A 17573-nucleotide genomic window follows, 5' to 3' on the forward strand; every position below is an offset into this window, starting at 1 on the left:
AAAAGAAAAATGCATTATTTGGTCATCTACCTCCTATCTCTACTTGATTGGCCAATTTAGCACATTATTGTTCCCACCCTCACATGAATCATTCCTAATGAACCCTATGATATTTTTCTTAATTATATATATATATATATTTTATGTTCATGAACTAGTAGTGCTTGGAATTCTAAATTTATTACATGATAATTTTTTCTGATTTAAATCGCAAATGATAGGATAGTGTTTTATTGATTTTTTACATTACTTACCAAAGAACTTATTTATTTCAGCCTCAAAAAAAAAAAAAAAAACTTATTCATTTCATGACAAATAAAATATTAACACGTGACCTTATTTGATTCCTAAATTTGAGATCCCTAAAATTATGGTATCAGAAATATCTTTGGCGGCTTTCTTATCCCTTATCCCTTTGATGCGATGAATTCGTTTTACAATGCTCCAAATGGGGAAAGGAGGATTTAATGCTGAAGTTGACTGAAATGCTGAAGTTGCGGGAAGACAGACAGATATAAGTCGAATGCGTCACCGATCAAGTTGGAATGGTATTCGTTATAAGATTTAGATAACTACGAGTCTACTGTCTTTTCTTTCACTTTGCTTTACACCCAAATTGACCCAATTGCGGCGGAAAACCGACTTGCAAGCCCATATCGTGTCAACAACGGATGTCTCTTAGCTTAATTTTGGGTCCCCAAAAAAGATTTTTCTGGTATGCCTTTTAAGACTTGGGAAATTAGGATTATCTACATGATTTATTTATTTATTTTTATTTGTGTAAATTGGTCTATAAATTGGTAACTTTCCCTCCTTACTCTCATCACTTCACTGACTTCTAAATTGAAAAAACAGAGAAATTCAGATATGGAATCCTCATCTGCTAAACATTTCCTCACATCCCTTTTCACAACACTTTTCATTAGTTGCTGCATATTCTACCCAGCCTCAGCAGCTAGAGACCTTGCAGTTCCCAAAACCAACACCCAATTCATTAAAACATCCTGCAGTGCAACAACCTACCCAAAACTCTGCCTCACTTCCCTCTCAAGCCACTCAAGCGCAATCCAAACAAGTCCCAAACTCATGGCAAGTGCAGCCCTTAATGTGACACTTTCGTCTGCTAAACAAACCTCTATCATGATGTCAAGGCTGTCCCAAAGACATGGCATGAAGCCTAGAGAAGTTGCTGCCATGAGGGACTGTGTTGAAGTGTTGAGTGACTCAGTGGACGAGCTCAGAAGGTCCATAGCTGAGATGGGTCACTTTAGGAGCTCTGATTTTGAGCTTATGATAAGTGACATACAGACTTGGGTCAGTGCTGCTTTGACTGATGAGACCACATGCTCTGATGGGTTTGAAGGGAATGGGATGAATGGGAATTTGAAGACTGTTGTCAGGGGCCTGATTGTTAATATTGCACAATTGACTAGCAATGCCTTGGCTTTGATCAACAGATACGCTTCAATTCATGGTTGAATGGATCAACCAGTACTCTTCATGATTGAGATCAATTAAATTACTATAAGATATTTTTGTAGGAACTAGCTAGGAAGATATATGCTTGCAACTGTTTGATACAAAAGTTGTGTGTTCTAAGCTGCTACACTCGAATTGTACGTGTGGCTCTTCGTAGTCTTTAAGATATGCATGGTGCTTAGATACTGAGATAGATTTACATATATGATGTGGATAAGGTGGTATTGTAATTGTACATATAAATGCTTAAGTTGCAAATTCATGTGTTTTAGATGGTGTTTGCCTTTGTATATCATCTCAAATCCATCCTATCGAGTGCTTATACTTTTAAAACTTTTAAAAAAGCGTTTAAACCTTTCATGTAAGTGAAAAATGACTAATTTACAAAAGTTTCCCATATAGATGAAAACCCAAAAAGTTACAACTTACAAGTAAATAACTAGCGAGTGGAAGGGAGAGAAGATAAGAAGATCCGAAGGACCCATTTGGGATTTGACTTGGTATCTTTTATGAGATGGTGACAGGCTACTTATCAATTTTTATATAATTGGAGGATGTGTGGTCAGGGTCCCAGGGTCCCAGCTCTTGGATGTCTTATTTGCTAGAAGCCTAGAAATGTACAATCTCCATCATGATATTAACAAAACCTTTGATTGCAATACAATAAAATCCCAATAATTTACAAAGATTAGGAGTCACATGATAAATAAGGCCAGTGGTTTCTTTTGGCAGCCATTCATAATGTTGTTTTCTTGAATTGAAATATGGTCCAAGCTAGCTAACACAAGTCAGGTTCATCAACTTGCCTATGGCAACCCCAAATGAAAACAGAGTTGAAGAAATGATTTCATTAAAGCCCAAAAGGCAATTAAGTTAGAGTGTTTGGTTTTGATGCACTTTTGTTAGAAATTCGAATCAGATTGCAATTTGCTGCAAGTCAGGTTGATGCAGTACAAATCAAATAAAGATACCAAGACAAAGAAAATGCTGTTGTTATTAGGTAATATGATGACCGGGAATGTGAAGACTGGTGTAGAAGCAGAGGATCATAAATGTTGCAAAATGACTAGCAATGCATTCGCTTTGATCAATAGATATGCCTCAAAAAGCTACCAAACATCACAGTACGTAACAAAAAGTTTCTATCCAAGAAGAGTGTCCCTAATGGAATGCAATTCAGATGCAACAAAACTAATATCTTTTCGGTCTGTTGGGGATTCAGCAGAACACATGATTCCAATTCTAAATATCAAACTCAAGCACTCCTCCACTTTAGGAGTTTCGTTGGTGCCTCGTTGAAGAAGCAGCGAATCTGCAATCTCTGTGACTTGCTCAGGGAAAGCCATCTTCACAAAATTATGCAGGTTTAAGCCATCACTAAACATGCCGTCAGTGGGTCTCTTCCCTGTAAACATCTCTAATAAGAGAATGCCAAAGCTGTAGACATCTCCATATGTTGACACTTCACTTCCCATACCATACTCTACAGTTCAAACATCACAATGCAAAACACTATTTGAATTATTTAAGAGCGAAAAAGGAGAAAGAAAACTGTGAATAAGCATATGAGGATGTTTACCTGGAGCAGCATAACCAATGGAACCTCTTATTCCAATGGAACTTGTGTCATTTGCAATAATGTTACTGGTTAAATTTGAGAGAAATCTTGCAAGTCCAAAGTCAGAAACATGTCCAGTCAATTCTTTATCCAAAAGAACATTGCTTGGCTTCAGATCACAATGCACTATCGGTGTTTCACAATGATTATGAAGATAATCCAGTGCACAAGCAACATCAATGGCAATGTCTAGCCTTTGAAGAAGATCTAAATTCTTTGGCGCGGCTCTTACCTCTACAGTTCCAGAAGTTGGATGCAGCCACTCTTCTAAGCTCCCGTTGTCCATGAACTCATAAACCAAAGCCTTGAAATCATTACCACGATAATCAACACTTGAACATGCTGTTATAATCTTGACAAGATTTCGATGCCTGATATTTCTCAACGCCTCACATTCAGCTATGAAACTCTTAGAAGCTCCTTGGCGTAACATGTTAAACACTTTCACTGCAACAAGCCGAGAGCTATCATCTTCAAACACTCCTTTGTACACAGACCCAAAGCTACCCACACCAATCAAATTAGCAGAAGAAAACCCATCAGTAGCTTTTAGGAGAGTGGCATATGACACTTGCAAAGCAGAGTTCCCCAAATTGCTTGATGAAGTTTCTTTGTTTTTCTTTCTTGATGAAGAAAGAAATAAAAAATACAGCATAATTGCTATTCCTAGAAGAGAAAACGCAGATACTGTAGAGACTACTACCTTCAAGATAGGAGACAATCTTCCTCTGTTGGACTCTTTAGAGTTGCATTTGGGCAGCTGGAGATTAGCAACACCACCACAGAGCCTAGTGTTTCCAACAATTGAAATCGCACTTGCATTTTTAAAAACACCTTCATTTGGTATTGCTCCCCAAAACTCATTGAAAGACAGGTTGAGGTTCTTCAAGCCAAAGCGCTCTAAAAATTTTGGGATTTCACCGGACAAATTGTTTCGAGAAAGATCTAAATCTCGGATCCCTCTCAACGAAACCATGGATGAAGGAATGTGCCCCTTGAAGTAGTTGCCTTGCAAATGAAGGACTTCTAAACTCACACAACTACCAATGCTACTCGGAAGTTCTCCAGATAACATATTATCAGAAACATCCAATGCACCTAGATTCGTCAACTTTCCAACCTCTATGGGAAGGGCACCAAACAAGTGGTTTCTCGAAAAGTTCAAAGAAATTGATAGGGAGGGGAGGCCAATAACTTGTGTAGGTATTGTGCCATTAAGGTTATTTTGAGAAAGATCGAATTCGAGCAGCGAGTGGCATTCCCCTAGGCTTAAAGGGATGTTGCCCTGGAAATTATTTCCTTGCAATAAGAGTGTGGTTAACATGGTTAAATTTCCTAGAGAGGATGGAAGTCTCCCTGATAATTGGTTGTTTGGAATATCCAACTCCACAAGCCTTGAAAGCTTCCCTATCTCATTGGGGATGTTACCTGTGAAGGAATTTTTCCCCATAGTCAACAACCCCAAGTTGACCAGATTCCCTATTCCAGCTGGTATACTCCCATGTAGTTGGTTTGATTCAACCACAAGAATTTCAAGCTTGGTTGACAGATTGGATATTGAAGTGGGCAAGGTCCCTCCAAAATTGTTATTGTTCAAAACCAACCACTGCAACTCTGTGGCGTTGCTCAAGCCTGAGAGAAAACCCAAGTCACCATCTTTACCGCTTCCCAGATGATTAAATTGGATGTTGAAATACAGGAGGTTGTGAAGGTTTCCCAAATCCGGGATCTGCCCGGTTAGTTTGTTATCCGAAACTTCAAATGTGTCTAGACTTGTTGCATTGGAAATTGACAGAGGAATGGACCCAGTAAACTGGTTGGCGAAAAATTCAAATACTTGGAGATTGGGAAGAGTGTTGACCAAGTCCGTGGGAATAGTCCCTTGAATTTTGTTTTCTGCTACAGAAAAAGTAACAAGAGCAGAGAGGTTATAAATGGAGGGAGGGATGGTACCAGACAATTTATTTTTGGCCAATGAGAAAAATATCAACTTTTTCAATAGGCCTAGAGATTCAGGGATGTGCCCCAACAAGTTGTTATCAGTAAGAGCAAGTACTTCAAGAGATGAAAGGTTGCCCAATGAAGGAGGGACCACCCCTGTCAAATGATTAAACTGGAGAACAAGTTTTTGAAGCTTAGACAAGGATTTGAGTTCTGAAGGAATTTGACCCACCAAGTTATTGTCACCGAAATCAAGATTGATGAGGTTGAAGCAGTTGGATATGTTGACAGGAACAGACCCAGTAAGTGAGTTGTTGTCTAGACGTAATACCTGCAATCTACGCAAATGACCAATTTCTGGAGGGATTTGATGACTAAAGCTATTGTTTTCGAGGTATAGTTTGGTTAGAAAGCTTAGATTTCCAATGTGGGGGGATATGGACCCCACCAAGTTCTGGGACTCTAGGTCCAGCACAGTGACCCTCTGGTGGTTTCTTCGACTGCAAGTGATGCCGTGCCAGGAACAGAAGTGAATGGATTCGTTCCAGGAGCTCAAAACCCGACCCGGGTCATGCTTTATTTGGGCTTTGATGGCTAGCAATGCGAGTCTGTCCGTTTCATTCCCTTTCAATGTCAACCTCTTGGGGTCTGTGGTTAAGGGATAGCTGCAACAACAAAAAAATATTGCATTACAAAGTGAGTATGTTAAGATCAATTTGACAACCAAAACCTCCATTTTGAATTGGGTAATTAATGTGAGACAGTGAGAGAGAGAGAGTATTGGGTATTGGGTATTGGCCCTATTGGGTTGTGAAATTGGTAAGAAGGAGTGGGTTGTGAAATTGCTAAGTTCCTTCTGAGGCATGAGAAACTAACTTATAGGAGAGAAAGATAGTAACGACAAACTGTTGTGTTGACTAATTTTTCCAAAGCCGACTTCACAGTCTTCACTTGCGAGTTGCGACGACCCGTGATGCGTAGCTACAGTCTTTTCGCCCGTGGTGTTGGCACTTCAAGGTGGGCCCCGCTTAAGATAGCAAAACGACTTGAGAAATTGAGCGGAACGGCAAAGCTATCATTACTAAAGGCCACCCCACCTAATTACCCACGGCTGAGATTGCTGACTTCAAACTTCAAATACTCCAGAATCCAGATACACGAACAAAATCCAGTGAGTGGATTATGGATAGGGCCACCAAAGTCAAAAACATTGAAATCAATAATAGTGGGTTTTACACAAATATCTTTTCATAATTTCCACACTACACTTGGCACACCATTGATTTTATTCAGAAAAAATTAAAGATACTTACAGATGGATGTGATGTGATACATTGAATATGAGACTAAAATTACAGATACAATTATTACATAATTTTAAAAAAGTAAATTCGTACATAAATTATTTCAAGATGTGGCTCAAACTAAGAAAATGAAAACAGAGTTGATATGTAAACAAGAGTTTCTATGCCAGAAGAGTGTCCCTAATGGAATTCAATTGAGATACAACATCACTGATACCCTTTCGGTCTCTTGGCGATTCTGCAGAACAAGCGATTCCAATTCCAAATATCAAACTCAAGCACTCTTTCAATTTTTGATCTCTTATGCTGGAACTGGAACTGGATTGATTGGGAGTGTTGCTGGTGCTTGTACTTACATTTCCTCCTTGAACAAGTAAAGAGTCTGCAATCTCTATAACTCGCTGAGGGAAAGCCATATTCACAAATTTATGAAGGTTCAAGCTGTCACTAAACATGTTGTCAGTGGGCCTCTTCCCTGTAAACATCTCTAACAAGAGAATGCCAAAGCTGTAGACATCCCCATTTGTTGCAACCTCACTTCCCATACCATACTCTACAGTTCAAACATCACAACACATTTTCAGGAGACTGTAAATAATAAACTAAAATTGCTCTATTTGAATTATGTGAGATTCAACAGGCTTTGAGTGAAAAGAAACCCAGATAAATAGCAAACACAATTTTTGTGTGGAAATGAGGGCATATACATTTTTCTTTGTTTTGCAACATGAACTCATTGAAGTATTGAACTATATATGTAAATTATCAATTATTTGTTTTTCCTGCCTAGGTAAAAGAAGAAAGGAACAAGTGAAACATATAGGATATTTAATTACCTGGAGCAGCATAACCAATTGTGCCTCTTATCCCAATAGATCTTGTTTGATTAGCAGAAATGTCACTAGTTAGCTTTAAGAGAAATCTCACCAGCCCAAAGTCAGCAACACGTCCAGTCAATTCATTGTCCAAAAGAACATTGCTTGGTGTCACGGGCTCACTTTTTACGCAGCGGAATTTGCCCGTGCGGCGCCAAGATTCCTCTGAATCAAGGCCAGCTATCCTTTCTCTTTACTCTTTTCAAGATATAGACCCATTCGTTGCCTTCTTGAGGTTTGCCAACAAGAACTACTCATCTCGAGTCTCGCTCGTAGCAACTATGCGATTGCTTCCTTGTGTCAAGGTTCTCAGCCAAGACACTCGCCCGATCGATAGGTTCTTATGACGCCGGCATTCCATTCTCACATGTCGGGTCTTACTTTGTTTCACATCCCATTTGTCCTGGCACTAAGGGCTAGCTCGCGCCCATAGTCCTTTCCTCGAGTTGAACATGCAAGCCAACCTGCAAGCATGCCACCCGAGTGAGCAACTCTTCTCCGATGCCCTACATTAGCTTTCTCTCGTTGGCACGGGGTCGCCCCTCCCATGCCTGCTAGCATCATATATTGTGCATGGCCGAACCTAAGCCGATGCCCTCGTTGAGTACTACATGGCCACTGTGCACCATGAAGTCTCCGGGAGTTCACATGTAGTCGACGTGTTGTACATACGGCGCGGCATAAAGGAATTCCCCTCGTAGCCTCGTGTGCGCGCGCCCAGCGCAATACAAGCACTCCCGCTCGCTTGTACTGTCCGTGGGACCTCCTGTCCCATGGAGACACATGACCGCCCTCCGGAAGTCATGTGCCCGCCCTCTAGGTCCCCACAGGTTCCTAGAGTAGCTCGCTTAACGCTTCATGGGTGTGGGCGTCGGGGGTGGTGGAGAGCTTGACACCATGTCTCCCCCTCTAAAGAGCATTTTATGACTTTCTTCACAAAGCAGGAGGAAACATCAACTTGCGCGAGGAGTCATAATTGGCCATAATTAATTCATCCGAACTCCGATTGACGAACCGTCAGTTGCGTTGGACTCGTTTCGACCTCCTGAATTTACCGGTATTTTTAGATTTTCCAAATTCCCACCGGAAGACCCCGAAACAGCCAAATGACGAAATTACCCTTCTACGCGCTCAACCCGGCCACTCTTCGCCAAACGAATGCCATTCTCTCGCCATTTGACCCTCCACGCCTCATATTAATGTCACGGAAGCACAACTCTATGTGCGAACCGTGACATCCTCCCCCACTTATCATGTCGATGCCCTCATCGACGTGCCTCCAGCTTTGCTCAAAATGCTCATTAGGCCTCCTTACTCCATTAGGGTTGATAGCAACGAATACTGTCCCTCTACCTTTGTAGAATCACCTCTGTGACGACCTTCTCGCGCCCACTCCTGGACTTGGGGGCAAAGACATGTACCGAAGCATTCACCCAACTTCATTCTCCTCTGCCTGAACTCAATGTTGATATGACTCCACCACTTCTATAGCCAGTTTGCTCCTTCGAGCTTCAAAGTGTCCACTCCTGGATATGATTGTACTCACCGTACTCCTTGAATTGCTCCTCTGAGCTTCAATAAGTCCACTCTAGGACATAGAATTTCTCCCAAAGCTGTTTGATGGTTCATCTGAGCATAAATGAATCCACTCTTGGACTTGGAGTCGCATGTACTTCTTGTTCAACTCCACTCAAAGAGAGATGCACCCCGCCGGGTGTAGCTTGAAAGCTAACCGCACTCTTCTACGGCACCCTCATGCTCATTCGTAGTGACAAGGACCCATTGCATTCCTGCATTACTGGTTCCTTCCCCATCTCGGCTCTTCTTCTTTTCTCTGGTCTTCTTTTGGCACTTAATTGCCTCACTTACTGGCACCAGTCAACTCCTTGACACAACCGTCGTACCACAAGGCTTCGTCCTCTCACATACTAGACCCCGTAGCAGAAGTCATGCACAAGTTACTGAGCTGAACAACCCCTGTTGTAGTTTCACCCTCGCAGATCCACTTACCAGCACTATCTCTTGTCCCTCGGTGAGTATCTCTTGTAATGCACCTCTGTGCGTTTGACTCTACCGCTTCTCGTGGGCTCCCCCACTTAAGCTAAGGATTATACATTTCAAGTTGCCTCTTGATGTGCACCTCTGTGCGTTTGACGCTGATGTGCTCTCGTGGGCTCCCCTACTTAAGCTGGGATGTACTTGTCCCCATCTGCCTCTTGTTGTGCACCTCTGTGCATCCCTTGTGTTTACATTCTTGGGCTCCCCCACTTTTGCTATCAACACTTCTGTCAATAACTGTACATTGGAACATGGCTCAACACAAACTCCACTTGATGTCCCTGCAATTGTCTCACAAGTTCTGAAGGAAATGCGCCCCTCTGGGCGAGGTTCTCTAACCTACTACACTCTTGTAGCACCCCGCTTACACATCACAAGTGATCCACCGCATGTCCCTCAAGTAGAGCAGGCATGAACTCTGTCCACTTCGTTGTTTCCTGTGTACTTGGCCCTCGTGGCCTTCGCTTCAGTGGATTTGGCCCTCGTGACCTTCAGCTTATTCTATTCGGCCTTCGTGGCCTTTAGTTTCTTCTATTCGACCCTCGTGGTCTTCACTTCTGTGTATTTGGCCCTCATGGCCTTCGCTTCTATGTATTTGGCCCTCATGGCCTTCACTTCTGTGTATTTGATCCTCATGATCTTCGCTTCTGTGTATTTGGCCCTCGTGGCCCTCAGTGTTGTGTACATGGCCCTCGCAGCCTTTACTTCTATGTACTTGGCCCTCTTGGCCTTTACCTTTATCCCGTTCGACCTTCGTGGTCTCATCTTAATTCTACTCAGCCCTCATGGCCTTCACTTCTGTGTATTTGGCCCTCATGGCCTTCGCTTCTTGAGTACTTGGCTCTCATGGCCTTTACCTCTTATCTTGTTCGACCCTCGTGGTCGTATATCGGCTCTTTCGCCTCTTGTTTTGCTCTTTCTCAGACTCTTCACCTTTGTTGTGCTCAGTATGTTGCCTCTTGCAACTTTCCTGTGGCTTTTTTACTCTTGTGTAGCTTCTTGCTCCCTTATGTGCCTCTGCACTAAGGTGCCTTCATTTTAACTGATTTGCACAATGTTTGCTTCTTTGCATGTCTTGATATCTCAATAAGATCGTTGGCAACCATATGATAACTGTCGCGACTTACATGAACTCGACTATCACAAGAGCAGCACACCAACGCGGCTTACAAGGTACTTCTAAACCCATGCGCTCCTCTAGCGGCTTACATGCTTCAATAGATCAATGCGCCACTACGACGGCTTATAAGAATCTAAGGAAGAATGCGCAACTTCGACTCTCAAGCTCTTGTGACTCCTCCTTGCACAATGCACTAGTCTGTCATAGGTGTCAACGCTCCCGTTAAACATGTCTCTTCATTGGGGCTTCACTCTAGCCCATTTTCTCATTGGGTGCTTCCGCACTTTTGTTCCATTACTTGCTCGGTACCTCTGTACGATGTTCTCTTGCTTGTTTGGTGCCTCTGTACATTGTTCTCTTGCTTGTTTTGTGCCTCTGCACATTGTTCTCTGACTTGCTCGCAGGACAGTGTCACTGTTGCCCATCCATTGGTTTCAACTTGCCCTCTGTGGGCTTCTCTTTGTCTCACTCTTTGGACTTGGGGTTCTCTTTCACTACAGATGTGGCCCCGACATCTTCGTTTGTCAACACCATTCAAGTTAGCGTTGTCCCCAACTTGGCCATTCTTGACCAACCTGGCTCTAATACCAACTGTCACGGGCTCACTTTTTACGCAGCGGAATTTGCCCGTGCAACGCCAAGATTCCTCTGAATCAAGGCCAGCCATCCTTTCTCTTTACTCTTTTCAAGATATAGACCCATTCGTTGCCTTCTTGAGGTTTGCCAATAAGAACTACTCATCTCGAGTCTCGCTCGTAGCGACTATACGATTGCTTCCTTGTGTCAAGGTTCTCAGCCAAGACACTCGCCCGATCGATAGGTTCTTATGATGCCGGCATTCCATTCTCACATGTCGGGTCTTACTTTGTTTCACATCCCATTTGTCCTGGAACTAAGGGCTAGCTCGCGCCCATAGTCCTTTCCTCGAGTTGAACATGCAAGCCAACCTGCAAGCATGCCACCCGAGTGAGCAACTCTTCTCCGATGCCCCACATTAGCTTTCTCTCGTTGGCACGGGGTCGCCCCTCCTGTGCCTGCTAGCATCATATATTGTGCATGGCCGAACCCAAGCCGATGCCCTCGTTGAGTACTACATGGCCACTGTGCACCATGAAGTCTCCGGGAGTTCACATGTAGTCGACGTGTTGTACATACGGCGCGGCATAAAGGAATTCCCCTCGTAGCCTCGTGTGCGCGCGCCCAGTGCAATACAAGCACTCCCGCTCGCTTGTACTGTCCGTGGGACCTCCTGTCCATCGGAGACACATGACCGCCCTCCGGAAGTCATGTACCCGCCCCCTAGGTCCCCACAGGTTCCTAGAGTAGCTCACTTAACGCTCCATGGGTGTGGGCGTCGAGGGTGGTGGAGAGCTTGACACCATGTCTCCCCCTCTAAAAAGCATTTTATGACTTTCTTCACAAAGCAGGAGGAAACATCAACTTGCGCGAGGAGTCATAATTGGCCATAATTAATTCATCCGAACTTCGATTGACGAACCGTCAGTTGCGTTGGACTCGTTTCAACCTCCTAGATTTACCGGTATTTTTAGATTTTCCAAATTCCCACCGGAAGACCCCGAAACAGCCAAATTACGAAATTACCCTTCTACGCGCGCAACCCGGCCACTCTTCGCCAAACGAATGCCATTCTCTTGCCATTTGACCCTCCACGCCTCATATTAATGTCACGGAAGCACAACTCTATGTGCGGACCGTGACACTTGGCTTGAGATCACAATGAACTATTGGTGTTTCACAATGATTATGAAGATAATCTAGTGCACAAGCAACATCAATGGCGATATCTAGTCTCTGAAGAAGAGTTAAATTCTTGGGTGCGTCACTAACCTCTTCTGTTCCAATAGTTGGATGCAACCACTCCTCTAAGCTTCCATTGTCCATGAACTCATAAACCAGGGCCTTGAAATCATTACCAAAGTTTTTGAGGCCAATAAGTTTTTGAGGTATTGCACCTCCAACGTTATTTTCAGAAATATACAATTCATTTGCTTGAAGGGCTTCCGTGAAGATTAGTTGAAATCTAATTTATTTCGATATCAATATTTTTGTCGATATTTATACTTTCAAATGCTTTCAGTCTTGACGATTTTATAAACGTTAATATTCAAAATTCCACATTACACCAAATTCACCAATGGCTCCAATCTTTATAATATAATGTAGAAACAGAGAGATAGAAAACCACCCCACAATGTAATAAGGAAAACGCTATTTTTTTTCCCTAAAATCTAAAGAACTATAAAAAATAAAATAAAATGCATTGTTTGGCCATCTACCTCTTATCTCTACTTGATTGGCCAATTTAGCACATTATTGTCCCCACCCTCACATGAACCCTATGATATTTTTCTTAATTATATATATATTTTTTTTATCTTCATGAACTAGTAGTGCTTGGAATTCTAAATTTTTTACATGATAATTTCTTCTGATTTAGATCGCAAATGATAGGATAGTGTTTTATTGATTCTTTACATTACTTATCTAAGAACTTATTTATTTCAGCCTCAAAAAAAAAAAAAAAAAACTTATTTATTTCATGACAAATAAAATATTAACACGTGACCTTATTTGATTCCTAAATTTGAGATCCCTAAAATTATGGTATCAGAAATATCTTTGGCGGCTTTCTTATCCCTTTCATATTAAGCAAGCATATTAAGGAGAGCAGTTTTGCTCACCTCCTTTAACTCAGGTGTATGCTCACCTCCCATCTAAAATGCTGCCATGTGTTTAAAAAATTAATCATGAGTTAATATATTGTATTTAATTATTTGTGATATTATAATGATGAGAGAGAAAAATAATTTGACAAATCTTTTTTACTTTTATCCTTATCTTTTATTACTCAACTTTTTTCACTTTTTTATTACCTATTAATTTTTATTTTCTCTTTTATTTAATTATTTCTAATAATTTTTGCTTCTTTTGTTTTTTTGCTCTTCTACAGTACGCCTCTAGTATCTAAAAAACCACATGCATTTAATAATTTTTGCTTTTTCTTTTTTGCTCTTTTCTAATAAGCCTCCAGTACCCAAAAAACCACATCCAATTTTTTTGGGTCAATTTCTCATGTATACACCTTTTATCTATTTTTTTAATTAATTAAAAAAAATAATCCAACAACACCTTTTTTTTTTTCGCCTAAGAATTCTTCTTTCTTGTCTCATACATGACCTTTTCAGATCAAACAAATTCTTAGGTCAATCCAAGGTGTTGCAGCATTTGAAGAAAGAAGAATAGTTGCAACGACATAATTTTTTTATTTTTAACTCATGTAACTTTTTTATTGGATTTTTTATGTATGTAAATGAGTTGTTTTAGATTTTTGTTTGGCCAACATTTTAGATTAAACTTTGCAAATGAGCTTTTTGTTCGAATTGCAAATGTGTTGTTAGAATATTTTATTTTTTAATTAATTAAAAAAATAGATAAATGTGTATACAAGAGAAGACCCAAAAAAATGGATGTGATTTTTTGAGTACTAGAGGCGTACTGGAGAAGAGCAAAAAAACAAAAAAAGTAAAAATTATTAGAAATAATTAAATAAAAAAGAAAAGAGAAATTAACAGGTGATAAAAAAAAGTTGAGTAATAAAAGATAATGATAAAATAATAAAAGAATTGTCAAATTATTTTTCTCTCTCACCATTATAACATCATAAATAATTAAATACAATAGATTAACTCATGCTTAGTTTTTTAAACACGTGGCAGTATTTTAGATGAGAGGTGAGCATACACTTGAGTTAAAGGAGATGAGCAAAACTGCTCTCCATATTAAGCTCAATTTCATGGAGACAATCCCCATTTTTTAGTTTAAGTTCCGATACTACATTTCATATTTTCATGGATGACAATAAATTTAAACGTGAGGTGAGCAAATGCTAATCAGAGTTGGGTATTGGTTTGTGAAATTGGTAAGTCCCATTCGAGGCATGACCAACTAATTTATAGGATAGGAAGAAGCACTTCACTATGGCCTTCATTTTCTTCCAACTGGCGACTCACTGTTGTTGGCGTTTTCTAATGATTCTTATATAGGCCACTCACTCATTTTTGTGTATAACACTAGAGGAAGACTTAGATAGGAGATGGAATTCCAAGAAATCGACAAGCGCTGATGACTTGTTTTTCCAAAGACGACTTCACTTTCTTCCTAGTGTTGACTTCCAACTTGGTGTACTAAGTAGTTATACGACAAGTTCATAATATGTTTGATTTCTCAGAGTATGGTTTTTAATTGCCTTTAAAGAGGGAAAAGAAAATAACTTTGTTGAACAAGACATGTGGAAACAATACCGTGGTTGTGGTTGTGCCACATGGGGTCAGAGTCAGACCCACCCCAACGTGCTGTTCACGGTACAACCCACTGATGTTACTTGGCCACTAAGCAGCACCAAGCCCATCAAAACATCTTCTACAGTTGTAGTCCAGCAACTTATCCAAGACATTGCTTTGGCTCAGTTTGAGGGCGTAAGTCCAATTATCCATGGTCCCAGCATTCCAATTCAAACATCCTAAGCTTGCCATAATACCAGTGACATTTCAAATTTCAATGCCCATCACCACATTCATAACCATTTTTATTCATGCAGATCAAAACAAAATAATAAAAACAGGGCACAGCTTGGACAATTTCCCTTCAGTTACCTAAACCAAAAAACAATAAATAAATAAATAAAAATCCACGCATGCACAGACAACCAACAAACCAACTATTGGTTACAGTATGCTATCCACTTTCTATTAATGGATCAAATTACATGCCTACCATCACTGTTCTCTTTCTAAACATTAATAATGACATGTAACATGCTCACTGGATCTGCGTCCTGTCAAAATATCAAGTAATCAAACTATCTTCCAGGAATTGTAAAATTTGAACCCCGAGTTAACTTGAAAAAGAAAATGCTCCAGTCCTTGGCACAGTTAAGAGGTTCTTTTTGGTGGAGACATGTTACTGATGAGAGAAATAATTGTGCTGATTGTAAATATCTGTACCAGGAACCCTGTGAAATTTAAAACATAAATTTTAGACTTCATCCACCTTTAGGTCTATTAGCATCACACAAAGAAGAGAACAGATCTCACCAATTACAATGCGAGTGGCCTCAAGAAGTTCAAACTTCTTTCTTTCCCAGTTACTTGGATTTTGGAGAACCTACTCGACAATTTCATAGAAAAATTAGCGAGTACCAACAATAACAAGAAAATGACAAACAATTCATGTTCCCACAAACACACACAATGGCAGCAACGCAGCAGCCATGTATTAGTTTTACAATGTCAGGCCTTCCCTCTCATCAATGAAAACTGCTTTTTTTTTTTTTTTTTTCTATGAGAATCTTGTAAATGAAAACTTGAAAAGTATCTTAACAGTTTTTCCAAGTTTCTCATCAAGAGTTGGAAATAGAACAGAACTACCTTACCTCTAATGTTAAATTCCCCTTAGCAACAGACACAATGGAGAGAAGTGTTCCAATAGAAGATGCAACAATGTAAACTTTCAACAAACTCACTCGGCTGCGCCTTCGACCTTTGGCACAACAGAAAGTGGTAGTATAAGAACAAATACAAAAACTGAAGTCACTTGAAAGTAAATTACAGGATTCATGCAGCTACCTAACTCCCCAATTATCAGGGAAGTAGAACCAATAGAAACAGATGAGATAGCAATCATATTAGGACCTTCCCCATTTAGTGTTGTGTATAGGACTCCTATCAATTGAATGCAAGCCTGCAGCAACAGAGCAAATGCTGATCAAAAGAGAATCCATTTAAAAATGATGGACTGAAAGGACCTCATGAATGAAATGAAGCTTCAACAATAATCAGATATGATAGTTGAATTGTAATCTATTATAGAACCCAAACTCAACCTTCCGATAAATATGTTACCTTAATCCTTATGTTAGTGCCGTAAACAATATGCTTAACCCTAGATCATCAAAGCCAGTTTACTCAGAACTGAACATTATACCTGCCAGGTAAATCACAAAAGAAAAAAAATATCTACCAAAATGTTTTGAGTTGGCGGTTTGAATTCAACCCACTTGTGCAACGCATCTGTAGTGTGTGACCAAATATAAATTTCCCATATCTAACACAATTGAAATAAGAGGCTACTTGACCTAGTTTACTTCTGCTGCATAACCTAGCTATATAAGGGTATATTTATAACTATAGGGTTTGTGCGAATTGCAGATGCGGTTGAGGGAGAGAAAATGATATACTATCTACTTCCAGTGTAGTTTATGCCAAATTTCGCCTGTGGACATAGGACTATGGCAAAACTATGTAAATTGTCTTGTGTTCTCTATTGATTGTTCATTTCTATTTGAACTTCTCAAACTGCTGGACTCTATTATGACCAAGAATTAGGTTTCTATAATTAATTACTTGAAGAATTCATACATTATCAACCTATGCTTTGGGTAGCCCAGTTAAATACGATTTGTACTTCAAAAAAGAAAAAAACCGCTAAATTAAAGTAATGCTGGGTCCAAATTCAATGAAAAATTATAAAAAATTTACTTCTAGAAATCACAAAGCCAACATTTGAGAGAGATCGAGAAATTGAGTACCTGAGTGAAAATCAGCGCGTAGAGACGAGATTTCCCTTGAGCTACCTTTTGATACCCTAGAATTCGATAACACCAAATCAAATATAAGAGGACCCAGTATAAAGAGTTCGGGGACTTAGAGATCTGTTTGGATGCAGAGAAAGTGAGAGAAAGAAAAGGGAGGGGGGATTGGATTGATTATCTGATTATAGAGAATAGATGATGAAGCTTACGAGAGTCAACAACCATGCGGTAGTTGAAATCGGAGCCATCAGTTCCAGTAGGCCTCCCCGATGCTGATTTTCTCTGCTGCATCTTCTTCTTCTTCTTCGGTCTGCTACTGGAGACAGGTTTCGCTACAGCTCGCAGGCGTACCGGAGAGGTTTTGAACTTTTGATGTTAAATCTTTTGGAAATATAAAAGGGGCCCGCTCTAATTTTTCTAATTTCCATTTTCATCTTTCAAATGAATAATTTTGCGAAATTGACCTTTGAAATATTCGGAATTTATCTTTTTGGCATGGATAAATTTTTTAATTTTCATTTATCACTTTTTAAGGGTTTACAGCGTTTACTAACATTTTTGTTCTGAT

The 17573-nt window shown here is 40.2% G+C and overlaps 3 protein-coding genes and 1 pseudogene across 4 annotated transcripts; 1 reads left to right on the forward strand and 3 right to left on the reverse strand.

Annotated features, from left to right (window-relative positions):
- The first annotated feature begins 812 nt into the window (after positions 1–812).
- Positions 813–1749, forward strand: LOC147289577 (21 kDa protein pseudogene; annotated as a pseudogene).
- Positions 1750–2447: 698 nt separating this feature from the next.
- LOC147289578 (uncharacterized) lies at positions 2448–5859 on the reverse strand. Its single transcript, XM_086235260.1, has 2 exons — positions 3059–5859; positions 2448–2962 (listed from the first exon to the last, which is right to left on the reverse strand). The coding sequence occupies exons 1-2, from the start codon at positions 5772–5774 to the stop codon at positions 2622–2624; spliced, it is 3057 nt and encodes a 1018-aa protein (XP_086091386.1). The 5' UTR covers positions 5775–5859; the 3' UTR covers positions 2448–2621.
- Positions 5860–6315: 456 nt separating this feature from the next.
- Positions 6316–12325, reverse strand: LOC147289579 (putative LRR receptor-like serine/threonine-protein kinase At3g47570). Its single transcript, XM_086235261.1, has 3 exons — positions 12116–12325; positions 7179–7321; positions 6316–6895 (listed from the first exon to the last, which is right to left on the reverse strand). Exons 1-3 carry the CDS (start codon positions 12295–12297, stop codon positions 6504–6506), a joined length of 717 nt encoding a protein of 238 aa, XP_086091387.1. The 5' UTR covers positions 12298–12325; the 3' UTR covers positions 6316–6503.
- A 2616-nt stretch (positions 12326–14941) lies between these two features.
- Positions 14942–17374, reverse strand: LOC147289580 (jagunal-like protein). 2 transcript variants are annotated; one of them, XM_086237825.1, is made up of 6 exons: positions 17215–17374; positions 17003–17058; positions 16107–16155; positions 15848–15954; positions 15510–15579; positions 14942–15427 (listed from the first exon to the last, which is right to left on the reverse strand). In XM_086237825.1, the coding sequence occupies exons 1-6, from the start codon at positions 17294–17296 to the stop codon at positions 15348–15350; spliced, it is 444 nt and encodes a 147-aa protein (XP_086093951.1). In that variant the 5' UTR covers positions 17297–17374; the 3' UTR covers positions 14942–15347. The 2 variants fall into 2 exon arrangements, with proteins under 2 accessions (XP_086093951.1, XP_086093950.1); XM_086237824.1 differs by having other exon boundaries at positions 16041–16155; positions 17215–17373.
- Positions 17375–17573: the final 199 nt, after the last annotated feature.

Source organism: Dryas octopetala, chromosome 3, assembly GCF_963921425.1.
Source record: "Dryas octopetala chromosome 3, drDryOcto1.1, whole genome shotgun sequence".
NCBI classification, from domain to species: Eukaryota; Viridiplantae; Streptophyta; class Magnoliopsida; order Rosales; family Rosaceae; genus Dryas; species Dryas octopetala.